We start from the raw sequence: 15,110 nt of genomic DNA, 5'->3' as shown, positions 1-15,110 counted from the left end.
TTTAGCTCGAACGGCTGAATGGATTTCCACGAAACTTGGCAAAATTGTAGGGACTGGTAGCCCGATGTGCCTTTGCTATGTCTCAAGATATATGCTCCAGTGGTTTTTACGAAAATTAACTTTGAAAAATATATATTGGGCTACATTGGCCTATATATATGTTGGAGCCCAAATGTAGCCCAATGTAGCCCAATGAAGCCCAATGAAGCCCAATGAAGCCCAATGTAGCCCAATGTAGCCCAAAGATGGCCGCCAGAGACAAAAAAAACAAATGTAGCCCAAATATCAGCCAGATGTAGCCCAACTATAGCCCAGTGACAGAATGACCAATCAGCTTCGCAAACCTCCGTTACGCGAAGCGGAGCGCTGTTACAGATATATATCTTTTTTTGAACGTTAATTTCTCAAAATCCACTAGAGCACATATATTGAGACCTAGCAAAGGCACATCGGGCTACCAGTCCCTAATATTTTACCAAGTTTCGTGCAAATCCATTCAGCCGTTTTATTATTATTATTTTTTTTTTTTGCCCCGCGGGGCCCTTTTAAAACCTCCACATCAAACCTAGGGGGTCAGCGAGGATCTACTATTCCCCCTTATGGTCATTTGCCCCTTCGCTTTGGCCTCCTCTTGTCTCTCGATCCTACCGAGAGACAAGATGGCGGCCGCTGCGGACTGTTTGGAATGTTGACAGACGCCGGAGAACCAATCAGCTTCGCTTCACAAAGCTCCGTTGCCCGAAAAGTACGCGTCCTGGAGCGCTGCCCGGTCCGCTGTTACAGATATATATCTTTTTTTAAACGTTAATTTCTCAAAATCCACTGTAGCACATATATTGAGACCTACAAAAGGCACATCGGGCTACCAGTCCCTACAATTTTGCCAAGTTTCGTGCAAATCCATTCAGCCGTTCGGGCTAAAAGTGAGGCCAACCGCCCTATGGAAAACTCAATGTTAAAAACACGTTTTGGGACCCCCCTTTTTTCTCGGCCCCCCCTTGACGAACCCCCCCCAAATTTTCAAGGGCTGCTCAGAAACAAAATGTGCCATTTTCCTGAAAATTTCAGCCAATTCCGTCCACAATCTCCAAAGTTATTAGACATAGAATTTTCAAAAATCCCATAGAGAAAAAATCCTAACTATATATACCTACTGGCGACCGCCAGTAGGTAATATATATATATATATATATATATATATATATATAGAAATGGGGCAAGGAATGAGTGAATGTATATGTGAAGGGATGAACGGAGGCATGGATGAATAGATGAAAGAGTGGCTGGGTATATGGCTGGAAAGAGGTGGGAATGGTGAAAGGAACTCTGCAGAGTCGAGTTTGCTTGCTTCTTTGCTCAGGGATATTTTAATTTCTTGGCTACCCCCACGAATGAAGAGCTCCCTCGCCGCACCCCCGCTTCCTCTACTGATAGACACACAGAGTGCCATGAAGTATCCTGTCCTTCAAACTCTGCACTTGTACTCTGACCTGCAACACAGACATGCGTTTACAATCCAACCTTGCAACAATTTAGCTTAAAAAGCCTGTTTCTGCTAAAGCAGAGATAAAGAAAAACATGTACGCAAGCGGGACATGTGCCAGTAGCAGAGTGTTACTTCTTGAAGGTCGCACTGCCACCTCACATGGAAGAATGCTCTGCTCATGTTCTTGGGTACATTGGCCAACCTGATAACCTGCTGCTTTGTGGTTTTGTGGGTTTTGAAGCTTCCCTCCACTTCTCATGGTTGTAGCAAATACAAATGAACTGGAAGACGAAACGGTTACGGGTTAGCCCCCCAGCATGCAGAACCTGCTTCTGGTGATAAGGAAGGCACTTGGCTTCAGTGAGTCATAAAGTGACTGACATTTAGCACAATGAGAGTGTAGACATGAGAGCTGCCGCTTGCAGGTGCCACTCACAAGTGGCTGGCATGGCTTCATTATTAGCAGGGGATGACGTTTCTGGGTAAAATAAAGATCTCGGCTGTGAAAGATTTGCCCTGCTTCCATTGTCTTAGGGCAAAGACAAAGTCCCTCGGGGCAGCCAGGAGCCAGAGAAAGGCCCGCGCTCGAGGTGAGAAGGATGCCCAGGGCAGGGAGGATCAACAGGACTGACGTTAGTGGTGCCTTGGGTGAGATGGAGGGTGGAACCGGAAGCAGAAAAATGGAATGAGCCCAGCTAAGAAAAGAAAAACAATCCACATACAAGAAGAAAATAAAAGACTGATCGATCTGCAGCCTTTATAAAGGGTTTCTAGTAGGTTTAGCAGCAAAGAACGGCTTGATTCCACGTTTTGGCAGGTTTTTATGGTAAAAGCAAGAAAAGATTCTGCAGGGCATTAAGATGGTGCTAAGAAATACCATAGTAAGTGTAAAATATATCTCCGTTAGAAGGATAAAAGGGTTTCTAGGATCTGTGAATTTTTTCCCTTTTTCATAGAAACTGTAGCCGGCACACTTCTGTAGCACTGAAGCCCATGTAGTTGTGTACAATCCAAGTGGGGCCCACTGAATCACAAATGCATTTAGAATTGGACTGTCTTGACTTTATCAAACTGCAATGCTGGGCAAATTACTGTTCCTGAGAAACCGAAATATTTTTCTAAAAAAGCTCCTGGGCGTCTGGAATTTTTCTTGGACCAAGAAGGTAGCTCTACAAGCTTTTTGTTGTGAAAATAAAGTAATTTGAATGCAGTGTCAATAGTTGTATAGTTAAATTGATGAACACAGAAACCTGCCATGTTAGAAGAAAAGTGTAAACCAACTTTGCTTGTTTTTTTGTTTTCATGAAGCCAAATTGGTATTACATTTTTTTAAAGTGTATTGTATTTAAAGAAAAATGTTGTTGCAGGAAAGTAAATCTCAAGCATAATCCTCACGACCGGTCCTTACGTAGTCTGTGAAAAGGGTGTCACTTTTGAGCTCATGCCTCACACTTACATTAAAAAGGGTTAATATGAAGGTTTCTCGGCCATATAAATGGTGCTAAAGATTACCATCTCCAGTATATGTACATTTTATTTTACAGGTTCACAGCAGGAATCTTGTCATTTGTCGATTTAAAATTAGGCATATGAATTAGATCCTATAAGTGAGTATTCATTAGTGTTCCGGTCAGCTGCACCCTTCCCTCCCTACCTTCCCTACCTTCCTTCTTTCTTCATCCCCAGCCATCCTTGAGGGTGGGCTTCAGGAGTCGGCATCATCTCTTGACCTGAATTCATGGAGCAGACGGCAGAAAGCGCGTGTACTGCTGCATGGGTTCTTGGTGCAGTGTTGGCCCCGGGCACTCGTGATGGCTGTGGGCTTTGCTGAAGGGATCGTCACTGGAAACTATGTGGTCGTGCTGTTAAAAGTTCGCTCTAAATGGTATTTGTATGGCGCAAACCCAGGCCGAAGGCAGCAAAGTACCCTATCACTGTAAATACTGAGGCCGCTGAAACAGTATTTGTTGCAGGGAGCGCATTGATGGACAGCAGGCACAGTAGCAGCGAAGCTGCGCCCTGCTAATCCGAATCCACCATTACCAGTAAGAGCTGATCTTTTTAGGTAGTGGTTGTGGAGGACAGCCTCGCTAGCTAACACAGCTTGCTGTCATCACTGATGATGCCCCTGCTCGAGGCTTCTTGCCTCCCCCAACTATCGGAGGGTGTTCTCGCCCCCTAGAAAGAGGATAAGGCAGCCTTCGCTGCCCGTTGGTGGTCTCAGCAGGCACCGGATTAGCATTAAACTATGTTATTTATCGTTAGGCTAATTGCCATGGAGTAGCCGTGCTCTTCTAACATGTGAAAGAAGCCTATAATTGCTTCATGAAGGAACCAAAGCTGCTTCATGTGACCCTCTGCGGTGTGGATTTGGAGTAAGAATGTTAATAACAAAAAACATTGTTTTTTTTATATGCACTAGCTTCTGCAGTTTTTAATTTTCATAGCGTCACATATTTCGCGTTACTTCTGCCCAACTCAAAGGCACTCATTACTTTGGAAGAATGAACAACTAGATGTAAACAAGGAACTCCTCAGCAGCGCGTGGTCTGCTCCCCTGTACTGTTTACAGGCTCATGTTTTAAGGATTGATGCATGCAGGCAAGCTCAAGCAACATGTGCATTTGGGAGTTTTGCACGTGCACTGGATCTTGGCGTTGCTAAAGTCTGCCTTTTGCTAGAGTCTGCAAAAAGTATTTTCTCTGATGAGGTGTATGTGCACCGCAGGTCATTTAAAATATACACGTTCTTTGCAGTCAGTGCTCGGAGGTGCGAAAAAAGTATTTCACAGTGCAGAGTAACAGTCATAAAATCCTGGCTGAACATAACAGTCTGCAGTTTCACACGTTACACTTTTGTAAGCTGCATTACGTCATCATTTATTGTCAAAGGCGACCTACTTTGTATAGAAGAAACTGAATAAATTCTTATTTAAATGGTGTATTCTGCAAACCTGACCCCGCTGTCTCCACTGCCCAGTGATATGATCAAATGCTTTCAGATGTTAAGTCTACAGAAAGTTAAGCACTCCATTAATAGGATTCTCGTAGAATGGCCTGTCATTAATTTGGCCCCAAGGTTCGGAGGTTAGGAAGCATTCTTGAACTGCAGGAGGTCCGATGTTTACCTTTCGCTTTCGTCCCTAAGTCAATCTCTCCGCTCTTTAGCCCAGATTGAAACTTTGACGAAGTTTATCAGCTTTACCTTGCATTTTCTTTTCAGAATTGATGCGGATTCGATGTATTTCTCCAAAATATTCGCCTCAGTTTTCTTTGTGTTTGAAGTAATCTTTTTCCAAAATTTTAGGCTTTGACAAATTTATGCTTTCAAAAAGTGGGATGTTTGTCCCCATGTTGGAAATGATTTTTTTTGGACTTACAACTGAAGCCGACAGGTGCCTACGATTTTTGATGACCACATTTTATTGGTTTTTATTGCATGGAAAGCCACAAACGAAAGTACAATCACGTTTAATGTGGCACAGTGAGAACATGCACAAAGTGTTTAGTCCTACAGCTGCAAACATAGTCACGCCATTTACCCTAAATCTTCTCGTGTTTCTGATGGCATGGATTGGCTTTTCTTTTTGGGCACACAAGTCCACTCCTGCCCACCGTTCTGCTACCGAGGTAGAGTTTGTGGAGTTCCACTTGATGCCTACATTTTTACGGATAGTTGAAAGCAAACGCAGAAAAACAATATACATTGTAAAGGCTGTTCACACTGAACATAGATACCTTATTATAGTAAGGGAGCAGATCAAGAGAACTCATACCTCTGTATTTCTTTAGGGTGCGGACAACCTTAGCAAGACCAAGATACCCATGAGTACCGGGTCTAAAAATTCTATAAAGCACATGGGAAATGTCCATATTGATGTAGTTGTGTGTTTAAGGGGCTTTATATATCCTTTACATGTGTGAGAAGGAATAGGATAGGCAGAATTAGAAGTAAAGGAAGGTGAAAAGAATTTAGACCCAAGAGGGCTAGGGTAAATATTAGTAGATAAGTTAAAGGGTATCTGAGGAAAAAACTTAAAGGAAACAAACTATCTGTCTTGACGAGGCCTAAAACGAGGAATTTTGAATGTGTCCGAGTAGCAAAATTATTTTCTGAATTGGAGGTAGCTTACTTGGTTTCTTAAAGGGTCAGGATCATTCTATTAGCAAGGGCCCAAGAACTTCAAGGATTTTCCCCTGTGTCAGTCTTTTGGACTTGTGGTTTTGGTGCATTGGTTGGTCTTAAGGTACTAAAGGGTTAATACAAAGAGGCCAAATATTGAAGGTAGCTCATTATCACAGAGTGAAGAAAGTGGTTATTTACATGTTGGATATGGTGGCGGATACTGTAAAAATGCAAGAGTGGTAGTTGAGCGTGAGTTTCACCCATTTTTGTATTTTTTTTTGCAGAGTTTTATATAGCGCGAACTAGACCCGAACCGAATCAGGTATCAGAGCGCTTTACATATTTTCCAGTTACGTTACGTGAGGACACACTTTCATTTTTTCATTATTCCTATTCTGTATTCATGTTACACAGATGTGAACTTTCATTTCCAAGATACTAAACAGGAAAGGTTGTTATGGACAATAGGAAAATTAAGTCTGCTGAGCCAAAAAACTTTGCAGGTCTCGGTGCTGCCTTCACAGGTTAAAGGGTGGAATAGTGTATTTGAATGCAGCAAAAACAACTAAATGCTTACCGGCGCGGACTGCAGCAAATTGCTTAGAATTCAAAGGAAAAATTGGTTTATTAGACATTAAAGGTCCATTGTGGGCAGAAAGACCTAACCGCAAACACACAGGACCTAGCTAAAATTCAGATGCGTCATGGGTGAAAACAAGGATGCAGGGTTTTGTCATGTATAGGAGCCTACCAGAGATTTGATGATTGATTTGATTTGCGTTTTGTAAAGCGCTGCAAATCTCCATAGGCGTCAAGACGCTGTAGTCACAACAGCCCGCATAATCCAGTGGAAAATCAAACAGATAGGAAGCAAAAAAGACAGTCTAAGCAGTATAAAGCCAGGTAGTTAATTCCTTTCTAAAAGGAAAATGCCCCTTGATTGGAGTCAAAGACATTGGGAGTGAGTTCCAGAGTCTATTGACCCCCCGCCCTCCGCCCCCCCCCCCCACCTCCCACCCCGGAGTCTGGGCAAAGTGACCAAATTGCAATGGGCTGATCGCAGATCTATACGTATACCACTGGAACATGCCCCTTATCTCAACAGGGCTTAATTGGTAAAGACTTGTGTCATACAGATAGCCTTGACTTCGATACACTTTCTGATGGGGAGTCAGTGAAGCTCACCCAGCCCCACAGAAGCAGATTTGCGCCTGGGAATATCAAGAATAGCCCTAGCGAGAATGTTCTGTACTATTCGCAATTTTGCTTGGGTAATGATGTTAGAATCCAAATAGAGGGTGTTGCAGTAATTAACCCTAGACATACCCAGTGCCAAAACATTTTTCCGCACTGAGATGGGAGTGAAGGGAAAGATTTTTTTTAACCTTCTGATGAGCCAGGAGCAAGTTGTGACTGTGCGAGTGGCCTGCCCATTAAAAGAGAGCCCAGTATCAAGCATCGCCTTCCGATTTTTAGTTTTATCAGCTGGGACAGGCAGAGTGCCAAAGCAGTCCAGCTCCCAAGCATTATTCCAGATCGTGGTGTGTGTTCCAAAGATCAACATCTCCGTTTTCAAACCATTCAGTGTAAGGACACTTCTTCCCATCCATTCTGCAGCCAACTTATATTGAGAATTGGAGTATGAATTGTTTACCTTTCAAAATTCCATATGTGATGACCTCGGTTTGGACGTAGCACTGTAGTCCACTGGGACTAGTTTGTAGTGCTCTGATTTATTCACGTTATTCTTAGTATTGCTGCTGTGTCTTTGAAAACATGCCATCTTAACCTGAAACCCAAGTCAGAAGTCTTGCTACATCAATGTGTTTATGTAAAAGGCAATGAAGGGGCCTTGCTTTAAATGGTGAATACGTTTAAACCATTTAATTACGCCTTTTACATTTTCATTCAGGGACATGTATATCAGCCCAATTCATCATATTAATGTGTGAAATAAATTCATAGCCTATATGAATAGGATCATAAATAGCATAACCCTTTGACAATGTTATCAAGGAATACATAGAGGTAGTCAATTTGCATTCTCTTTTTCTTACTGATATTTTTTAATTTGTCTTGCAATATGGTCTCTTACACTGATAGAATGGGTAAAGTGACAGTAGAAGCCTGGGTACATTTACACTTTTTATGATACACCTATGTGCTAAGAATTTCAAACGTAAACACTGCTATTAGCTTGCATACAAGACCCAAATGAAATACCAACCATGAGCTACCACCACAAAGTTACAAATGAACACATTCCATGCCCAGACCACCAGAATGTTTAGACAGTCCAGAGAGAAAGTCACATTTTCAATATTGAATGTAGCACTTGACGTCATGTTCTCGAATAGTGTACCAACATGGACTCCTTCCTTTACATGTGCTGCAACTAAGTTTGTGCTGTATAATAACATATACATAAATATATACATATAACCTAAATTACTTCAAATTCTCTTAGATCTATGTTTTCTATTACGGAATTGAAGTCCCACACGGCCAAAATTCAATGCTACAAAATACATTTTGAGACTGGCGGGAAGGATTCCAATGGTTCATAAGGCTATACTTAATGTGCTTTTGGTAGATGCCTACTGTTATTCAGGTTGAATTCTCAAATTACACATCTGATTTTAAGGGCACAGTACAATTTAATTCTGCTCAGTCCTGCATACTAAAGTGATTAACTTAGCAATACTTTTTTACAAATATTTTCCTATTTTCTTCTAATGTTACATTAAAAAACCCACCAACAATGCACTGTTCTGCCAGTCACAATTTCGTAAGGCTGTATTGCTAAAGAATGCTTCAACAAAGCTACCTTGTTCATGTCCGCTCATACTGCATTTCTCATGAAAGCATCCGTACATCCGATAATTTTGCCTAACTCTTGTGGATTTTGTTTGTAAATAGGCTAACTACTAAATCAGTTAAAAGTGCTGTTCAGCTATGTCTTGTTTCTTTTCATTTTCTAACTAGAATAAATTAAGCACCATAAATCAAGAAAAAGAATAACTAGTGTTGAAGGGGTATGTTAAAAAGGAAGAAAAGTTTTAAAGGGTTTTAATATGTTGCGCCAAAAAAAAATCGTTTTTTAGGTTAAATGTGTACTACCAATTCTCTGTAACCCTTCATTCAAATATGGTTTATGAAGCCCAAGCAGAGCTTTCATGATAAATTACCCTTGTCCGTTTTTTTTGTTTTTTGTGGACAGTTTGCAATTATTGGGGCAAAAACTCAACATTTTGATCAAAAATGAAGAAATACTTATCAAAGATACAGGAACCCATTCTCTGTGCAGGACCCACTGGTAGACCAAAATTCGTTATGAGGATATTTGGGAGGGTGCAAACATCTGTATTGTTTCATTAGGTACATTATTTACATTTGCTTCTTTCACAGATTGAAGAAAAGAATGGGGTTCCAGGTGCTTATGAATTTTGGCCAGCAGCTGTTTCGTCGAAAGATTGTGGACTGTCGCGATGAATCCAGTCGACTGTCAAGATGCCTGAACACTTTTGACTTAATAGCACTTGGTGTTGGGAGCACTCTTGGTGCTGGTGTCTACGTTCTGGCTGGAGCGGTTGCTCGTGAGAATGCGGGTCCTGCTATCGTTCTCTGCTTCCTCATTGCTGCACTAGCCTCAGTATTGGCGGGGCTCTGCTATGGAGAGTTTGGCGCAAGAGTTCCAAAGACTGGGTCTGCGTACCTCTACAGCTATGTCACTGTTGGAGAACTGCTGGCATTCATCACTGGCTGGAACCTAATTCTTTCCTATGTAATTGGTAAGTGTCTATCAGATTTTAAGTAATCTGGGTAATATGGTCACATTTTGTGATATAAGGATCCTTAAAATCCTCAGAAGTTGTACTTCATTCTTGTGTTTGATGTATGTTTACTTTTTTTGATGTGCCTGCTCTCTCCCATAGGGCATTCTCAGTTAGTTCATTTTGAAATATAAATACTTTGTGTCCTTTATACATTTGTATTAGACCCGAGTTGTTGTTTGTTACAAGGCCTTACTGGCCACCATTTGAGCTGAAACTGGTGCTCTGTTAAGGTAAAAGGAATACTTTTCCAAATCGCGCAGTCATTAAACAGCTTTATTTGTAATTTCACTGTTGTGTGTTTTACCACAGTTTTTATTTGTTTGGTTCTTGATAAGAACATATTCAGATGGATAGATTTTTAATAGTATGCAGGAGGAGAGTACTATGGTTGTGTATTTTGCGCCAGTGCGGTGTTACTGATAGGTGGGCTACTACACTTAGGCAATAGGAACCTAGCAGATCCGTGTTTAGGATTGTAAATGTCAGTGTTAGTAGATTTCAGTGGGCTGTGTTTTGCAGGATAACCCTATTCTGATACTTGGAATACTTTATTTGTAATTGTAATGATAGTGGTATTTTAATTTAACCTGGTAGTTCATATGAGGCCAGTGGCGACTTCAGTATAGTTTTGGCATAAACTGACGGAATCCCGAAACTGGCAGTATTATTACCCAACATTAAGTCTTTTTGCCCAAGCCCACAGCAAGGACAGTGGAACTGCTGTAGGGAAGAAGCATTGCGTTCACAGTGGTATAGTGTATTGGTATAGAATCGAACTGCTATGCTGTGGAGATGGGATGTCCCAGGCTTGGTGCGAGTGCCTCCTGAGCTCCCAAAGATGCAGACGTTTTAGAAATGGTTCTACACTGACATTTGCATCCTACAAATTATGCAGTTAATAAATACAGAATACAATTCATGAACACCACATTTAATTAAAAAAATTACCATTTATGAAGAAAGGTTTACAAATTATGTAAAGGATAAATTGAACCAGTGACCATTGATGAGAAACACCCAAAACATCTGTGGAAAATTGAAAACATATTAAAATAAATATGTACATGACTGAACTGTTTGCCATGACTAACACTACATCTCTTCTAGCCAAACCACAAATGCAGGTGGTCAGTTACGATCTCAGTTTGTCTATAGGGAAGAACTTTACCATCACACTTACAAAAAATGATATTGCATAATGGCATACATTGAGAGCCCTGGCTAAAGTCTGCACTGTTGATTGAAAAGGCTTTTAGTGGCATGGTGTTTTAAAGTTAGACCAGTGATATGACCGAGGGTCAGGTGAATAGATTTTGAGATAGATCAGAGTAGGAAAATGTTTCAAACCAGGTCTAACCTGCAGATATCTAGTGCCACCCTGAAATTGGTGACACTATTTGTTCTACTGAAACATTTGGCTGTCTAGAAAATGTTCAGTATTTTAATATGGAAATTCCAACCTGTATTGACCAACATGAAGCAGGAATCATGTGGTTGCAGGTCTGCCATTTTTGGTACCTTCGCACTCTGAGATTTTAGAAATCTGCAACATGTTAACTGCGAGCTCGTGCAAAGTCACTGTGACCTCATGGTAGGCATCACTCACTACGACTCGTGATTTTGCCTGGCTCACGCATTTCGATCTGCAGAACAAAATTCTAAGTGTGAGGACTACCACTGAACAGCTACACAAATCCAGTTGATTTTGTAGTAGATCTCAATCCACACTTCCTTGTTGATTTTCAAACCTGTAAGTAGACAAACACCTTTCAATGGGTATGGCTCAGTGTAAGTATAGCTGCCTAAATGATAAGACATTTCCCTCTTTGAATATGACGATTACTTTTTGGGGAAAGTTCCTGAACCCGTATAATCAAGAAAACCTCAAGAGTAGCTCAGTCATCTCGAATATTTGGGTGGTTTCTTCCACTAAACACAGAACAACAAACATGAATGAGATTCTTGCCATTGACAAAAGTCTTTCCGGTGGGATCTTCTCCAATTCCAGACACTCCAGGCTTCAAGAAAGAAGTATCATAGTATCTGGGATGTTTGAAGTCCCATCAATATTCATCAGTATTTCAGTCAACTGGGAATCTTCCAGAGGAACACAGTTGCCTCTTCAATGAATACCGTCTCCTAGTACTCCGATTAAAGTAGCAGACTATGCCATATTGTCACTGTGAGACAAATCAGTCAACTGGCTGCTTCAGGTCTGGGCCAAGTCAGAAGCATTGGAGTTCGAGCTAAACCTATAAACAGCCTTTTCACTCTTTCTTGGCCAGTAGATGGGTAATGTTCTCCGCCATGGTTTGGGAATTCTTTTCTTGTCTATTTCCAGACTTCACTATGATGAAAAAGTAGTTTGTATAAGGAATTAGTGGGCATACAGAAATCAGTGGCAGGAAGATTTCACCCTGTCCTGCACCAGTTCTCAGTCATTCTATCCTGCTACTTTTCCAACGGTATAACGTCACTACTGTTTTTATATTTACGTTCATGCTAAGAAAGTTTCTTATAAAATGGCAGAGGATTCCTCACTAGATTAAAGATCCCTACAAACCCGGATCTGAATTTGGGTGTTGCAAGTAGTTGCTAATCCCTACTCGTTAGTGATCCTTTGCCCCTGGGTATTGTTAGTTTGTCAGCCAGGAAGGGGGTTTGTTCAATTGGAGAGCTTGACGCACCTGATCTTAAATTTGATCCTAACTTCCAGTGCTAACCAGCAAAGATTTCACATCAATCCTAGAGCAGCAGTGGCAACTCTAAAAGTAATGGGAATTGTCAATTTTACAAACCAAATGAAGATAAAGGCATGTTTATATAGCCTCTGGACTAAACTGACTAATTGCAGGTTTGTCCAACTTTAGACCTATTTCTTTGCTTCCTAGTGAAGTTAACATGCTTGAAAAACAACTGGTTAACTGCCAGCTCTGAGTGTTTGGAATTTAATGGGCTCTTGCAGTCCTCTCAATCGGGATTTTCTTCATGGCATAGTAGCAAAACTGCACTGTTCGAAATTGTGGATTCCATAAAGTGGACGTTGGACAAAACTTACATTGCTGTTCTGATTTTATAAGTTCTGTCAGTGGCCTTTGATACGGTCTCTCATGCCATTCTCCTTAGTAACATTAGAGCTAGCATCCTGGCTCTGGACTGGATTCACTCCTTTTTTAATAATCGTAAACAAGTGGTTTGGAAGGCTCCTTATTCCACTTCCTCCAAGTATTTAAGTCGTAGAGTACCCTACGGCTCTTCCTTGAGCTCCACATTATTTAATGAGTACATGTCCCCTACCCTGGCTTCCTTGGTTAATTCCTGTGCTTTAAAGATAATTTCATATGTGCATGATACCCAGCTCCTCCTTAAGTGTGAGAATGGTTATTTGGCAGATGTGGAGCTTTTTAAAGCTTACACGGTAGCAGTTTTCAATTGGATGAAGACCTATAACTTACAGTGCAATTCAGACAAAACAGAAGTTCTGTTATTTTGCATTGATTCTTTTGATTGGTGGAATATTTGTTGGCCTAGGGTCCTCAGGCCCCCATCCTTACCCATGTTGATGACGTGGAATGGGGAGTCAAACTAGATCATTAACTTTCCTTTAAATCTCAAATTTCGAGGTTCTTGGGCTTACTTAGGAATCCCTTGAGTTACTGCCTTTTGAGGCCCAGCATAAGGTGATTCATACTTTAATCACCTCTAGGCTGGATTATGCGAATGCCCTTCAGCGGTCAAAAGTACGGCAGGATGGTGTTTATTGAAACTTCAAAGCTGTGCTTCAATGACCACTTATCTGTACATTCTTCCTTGGCTCCCAATTAAAAAGTGGATTTGTTTAAATCTGTGGTCCTAGTGCATCAGATGTTTTATAAATCATGCCCACAGTATCTTTCGGAGAGAATTAGGCCATATAAACCGGGAAGAACCATGCGCCCCTCCTAAGCTAGCTTTTTGGTGATCCATTCTTATCGTAGTACCAGGAGACGTGGTTCCTTTTTCTCTTTCCTAGCATCCCAGGTCTGAAATAGCCTTCCAATAGGGCTTTGATCATTCATAAGGAATATTTATTCCGGAAAACTTTAATATATTTCTGTTTACCTCACTGTAATACCTGCTAACAGGATTGTTGGTTTAGTCGGTTTCTTAGTGCTGGAACACTCCCTCGAAGAGATGTGCGCTCTGTAAATCTGATCATTCATTCAACGGTTGAGGGTCAAAATTAGGCAAACAGTGAACAAGATAAATTCCCATGGTATTATTCTGTGATGCCTAGAGGAGCTGGTGTACAGTTGACCCTTTGCTAAGGTGTCAGTTGGGTATTTGAATGAATTATGATCAATGTATTACACAGCGTTACATTTTATGGCTCTGAATCTCTTTGCAATTGTAGTGATGAAGTGATATGCTAGACTCTAGCGTACCACTTAGCATTTTTTTATTTTTTTTTGGTCGGTGTCGACCAGCTTCAATTGAAGGCACCAATCCTCCATACAAGGTTTCATTTGCTGTACTTGAGTCGCTTCCATAAATCAAGATAAGGAGACAAACTTGATTTTCAGGCTCCGATCTCAATTACCCGCACATTCACAGAGCATTTTAAAGGTTTAAATGAAGCTTTTTTTCCTTCTAATATATATAATGCTTTTTAACAGTTGCTGACCCCCTAAGTAGACGTTGCAGACCTCAACTTAGGGCACGCTCTTCTAGTCCATGGATTTTCACAAGTGTTTGAATGTGCTTGACATTTATGTGCAAATATTTACATAAAAACCTGTAAATGAGCATTAAAATCCACACCCCAACGTTTTATAAACTTTTCATTTAAACACATCCTTTTGTTTATATTTGAAGAATTTGGAGCTCTGTTTGTGTGTTCATTCCGATTAAGGAAAAGTAGATAATGCATCATTTGCCTCCGTTCTGCTCATCGCAGTGCATAAAAGTGTTAAGTTTTAACAACTCGGAGGAGGAGCTTCGCGCGCATCCGAGATGGCCGCGTGAGCACAGGGCTCCCGAGGACCCTCGCTGCCTCCCACATTTATCCTGTACAATATCCTGATTTGATGGAAGATTATTGAAGGCACAACCCGGCTGATGTACTAGCAGGTTTTTGGGTCGAAATCGGACGCAGGGTCCCCGAGCTTTGCCGCCTTGAACTTTGTGGCCTTCTCCATGGAGCAGCCTGGACCTTGAGTGGTGGCGGTGCCCGGTCGTAATTCAACAACAACGGCTTGCGGAGATCGGACTACAGTCTCACTTCACTTTCGGTTTCGTTTCTCCGGCACACTGCCTCATATATGCGGTGTGTCTGTTGATCGGACGAGCCCTGATGCCAGCGCATTGAGTTTCGGCGGGCGACTGTTTGGCTGTGGTCTCCACCTGGCTCAACTTTGTCTCCTGTGTTCCCGTGTGCGAATTTAAAGGAGCCATTTGGACCAGATCCCAAGCCTCCCTCCGGGGCACCCGACTCGCCATGACGGGCAAGCCTGAGGGTGAGAAACGGAAGGTCAAGACTACTATCCGTGGAGGTCCTACCCAGACGAACGTCATGGACTGCTATACACTCTCTAAAGGCTCCCCTGGTGGCGCATCTAAGACCCGGGAGGAGGTGGTCAATGATCCTGCTGTGTTGGCGGACTTAACACTACAAGACGTGATGG

At 41.6% G+C, this 15,110-nt stretch overlaps 1 protein-coding gene across 1 annotated transcript in view; it reads left to right on the top strand.

Annotated features, from left to right (window-relative positions):
• The window catches only part of SLC7A1 (solute carrier family 7 member 1), a 538,789-nt gene that overhangs the window by 222,859 nt on the left and 300,820 nt on the right, over positions 1-15,110 (top strand). The window contains exon 5 of the mRNA XM_078657133.1: positions 9,020-9,402. Within this exon, the coding sequence (XP_078513259.1) occupies positions 9,033-9,402 (370 nt within the window). The 5' untranslated portion in view covers positions 9,020-9,032. The remainder of the gene's footprint in view (positions 1-9,019; positions 9,403-15,110) is intronic.

Source organism: Lissotriton helveticus, chromosome 8 (genome assembly GCF_964261635.1).
Source record: "Lissotriton helveticus chromosome 8, aLisHel1.1, whole genome shotgun sequence".
NCBI classification, from domain to species: Eukaryota; Metazoa; Chordata; class Amphibia; order Caudata; family Salamandridae; genus Lissotriton; species Lissotriton helveticus.
Note: the sequence above shows the minus strand (reverse complement) of the source record. Positions and strands in the feature narration are given on the sequence as shown.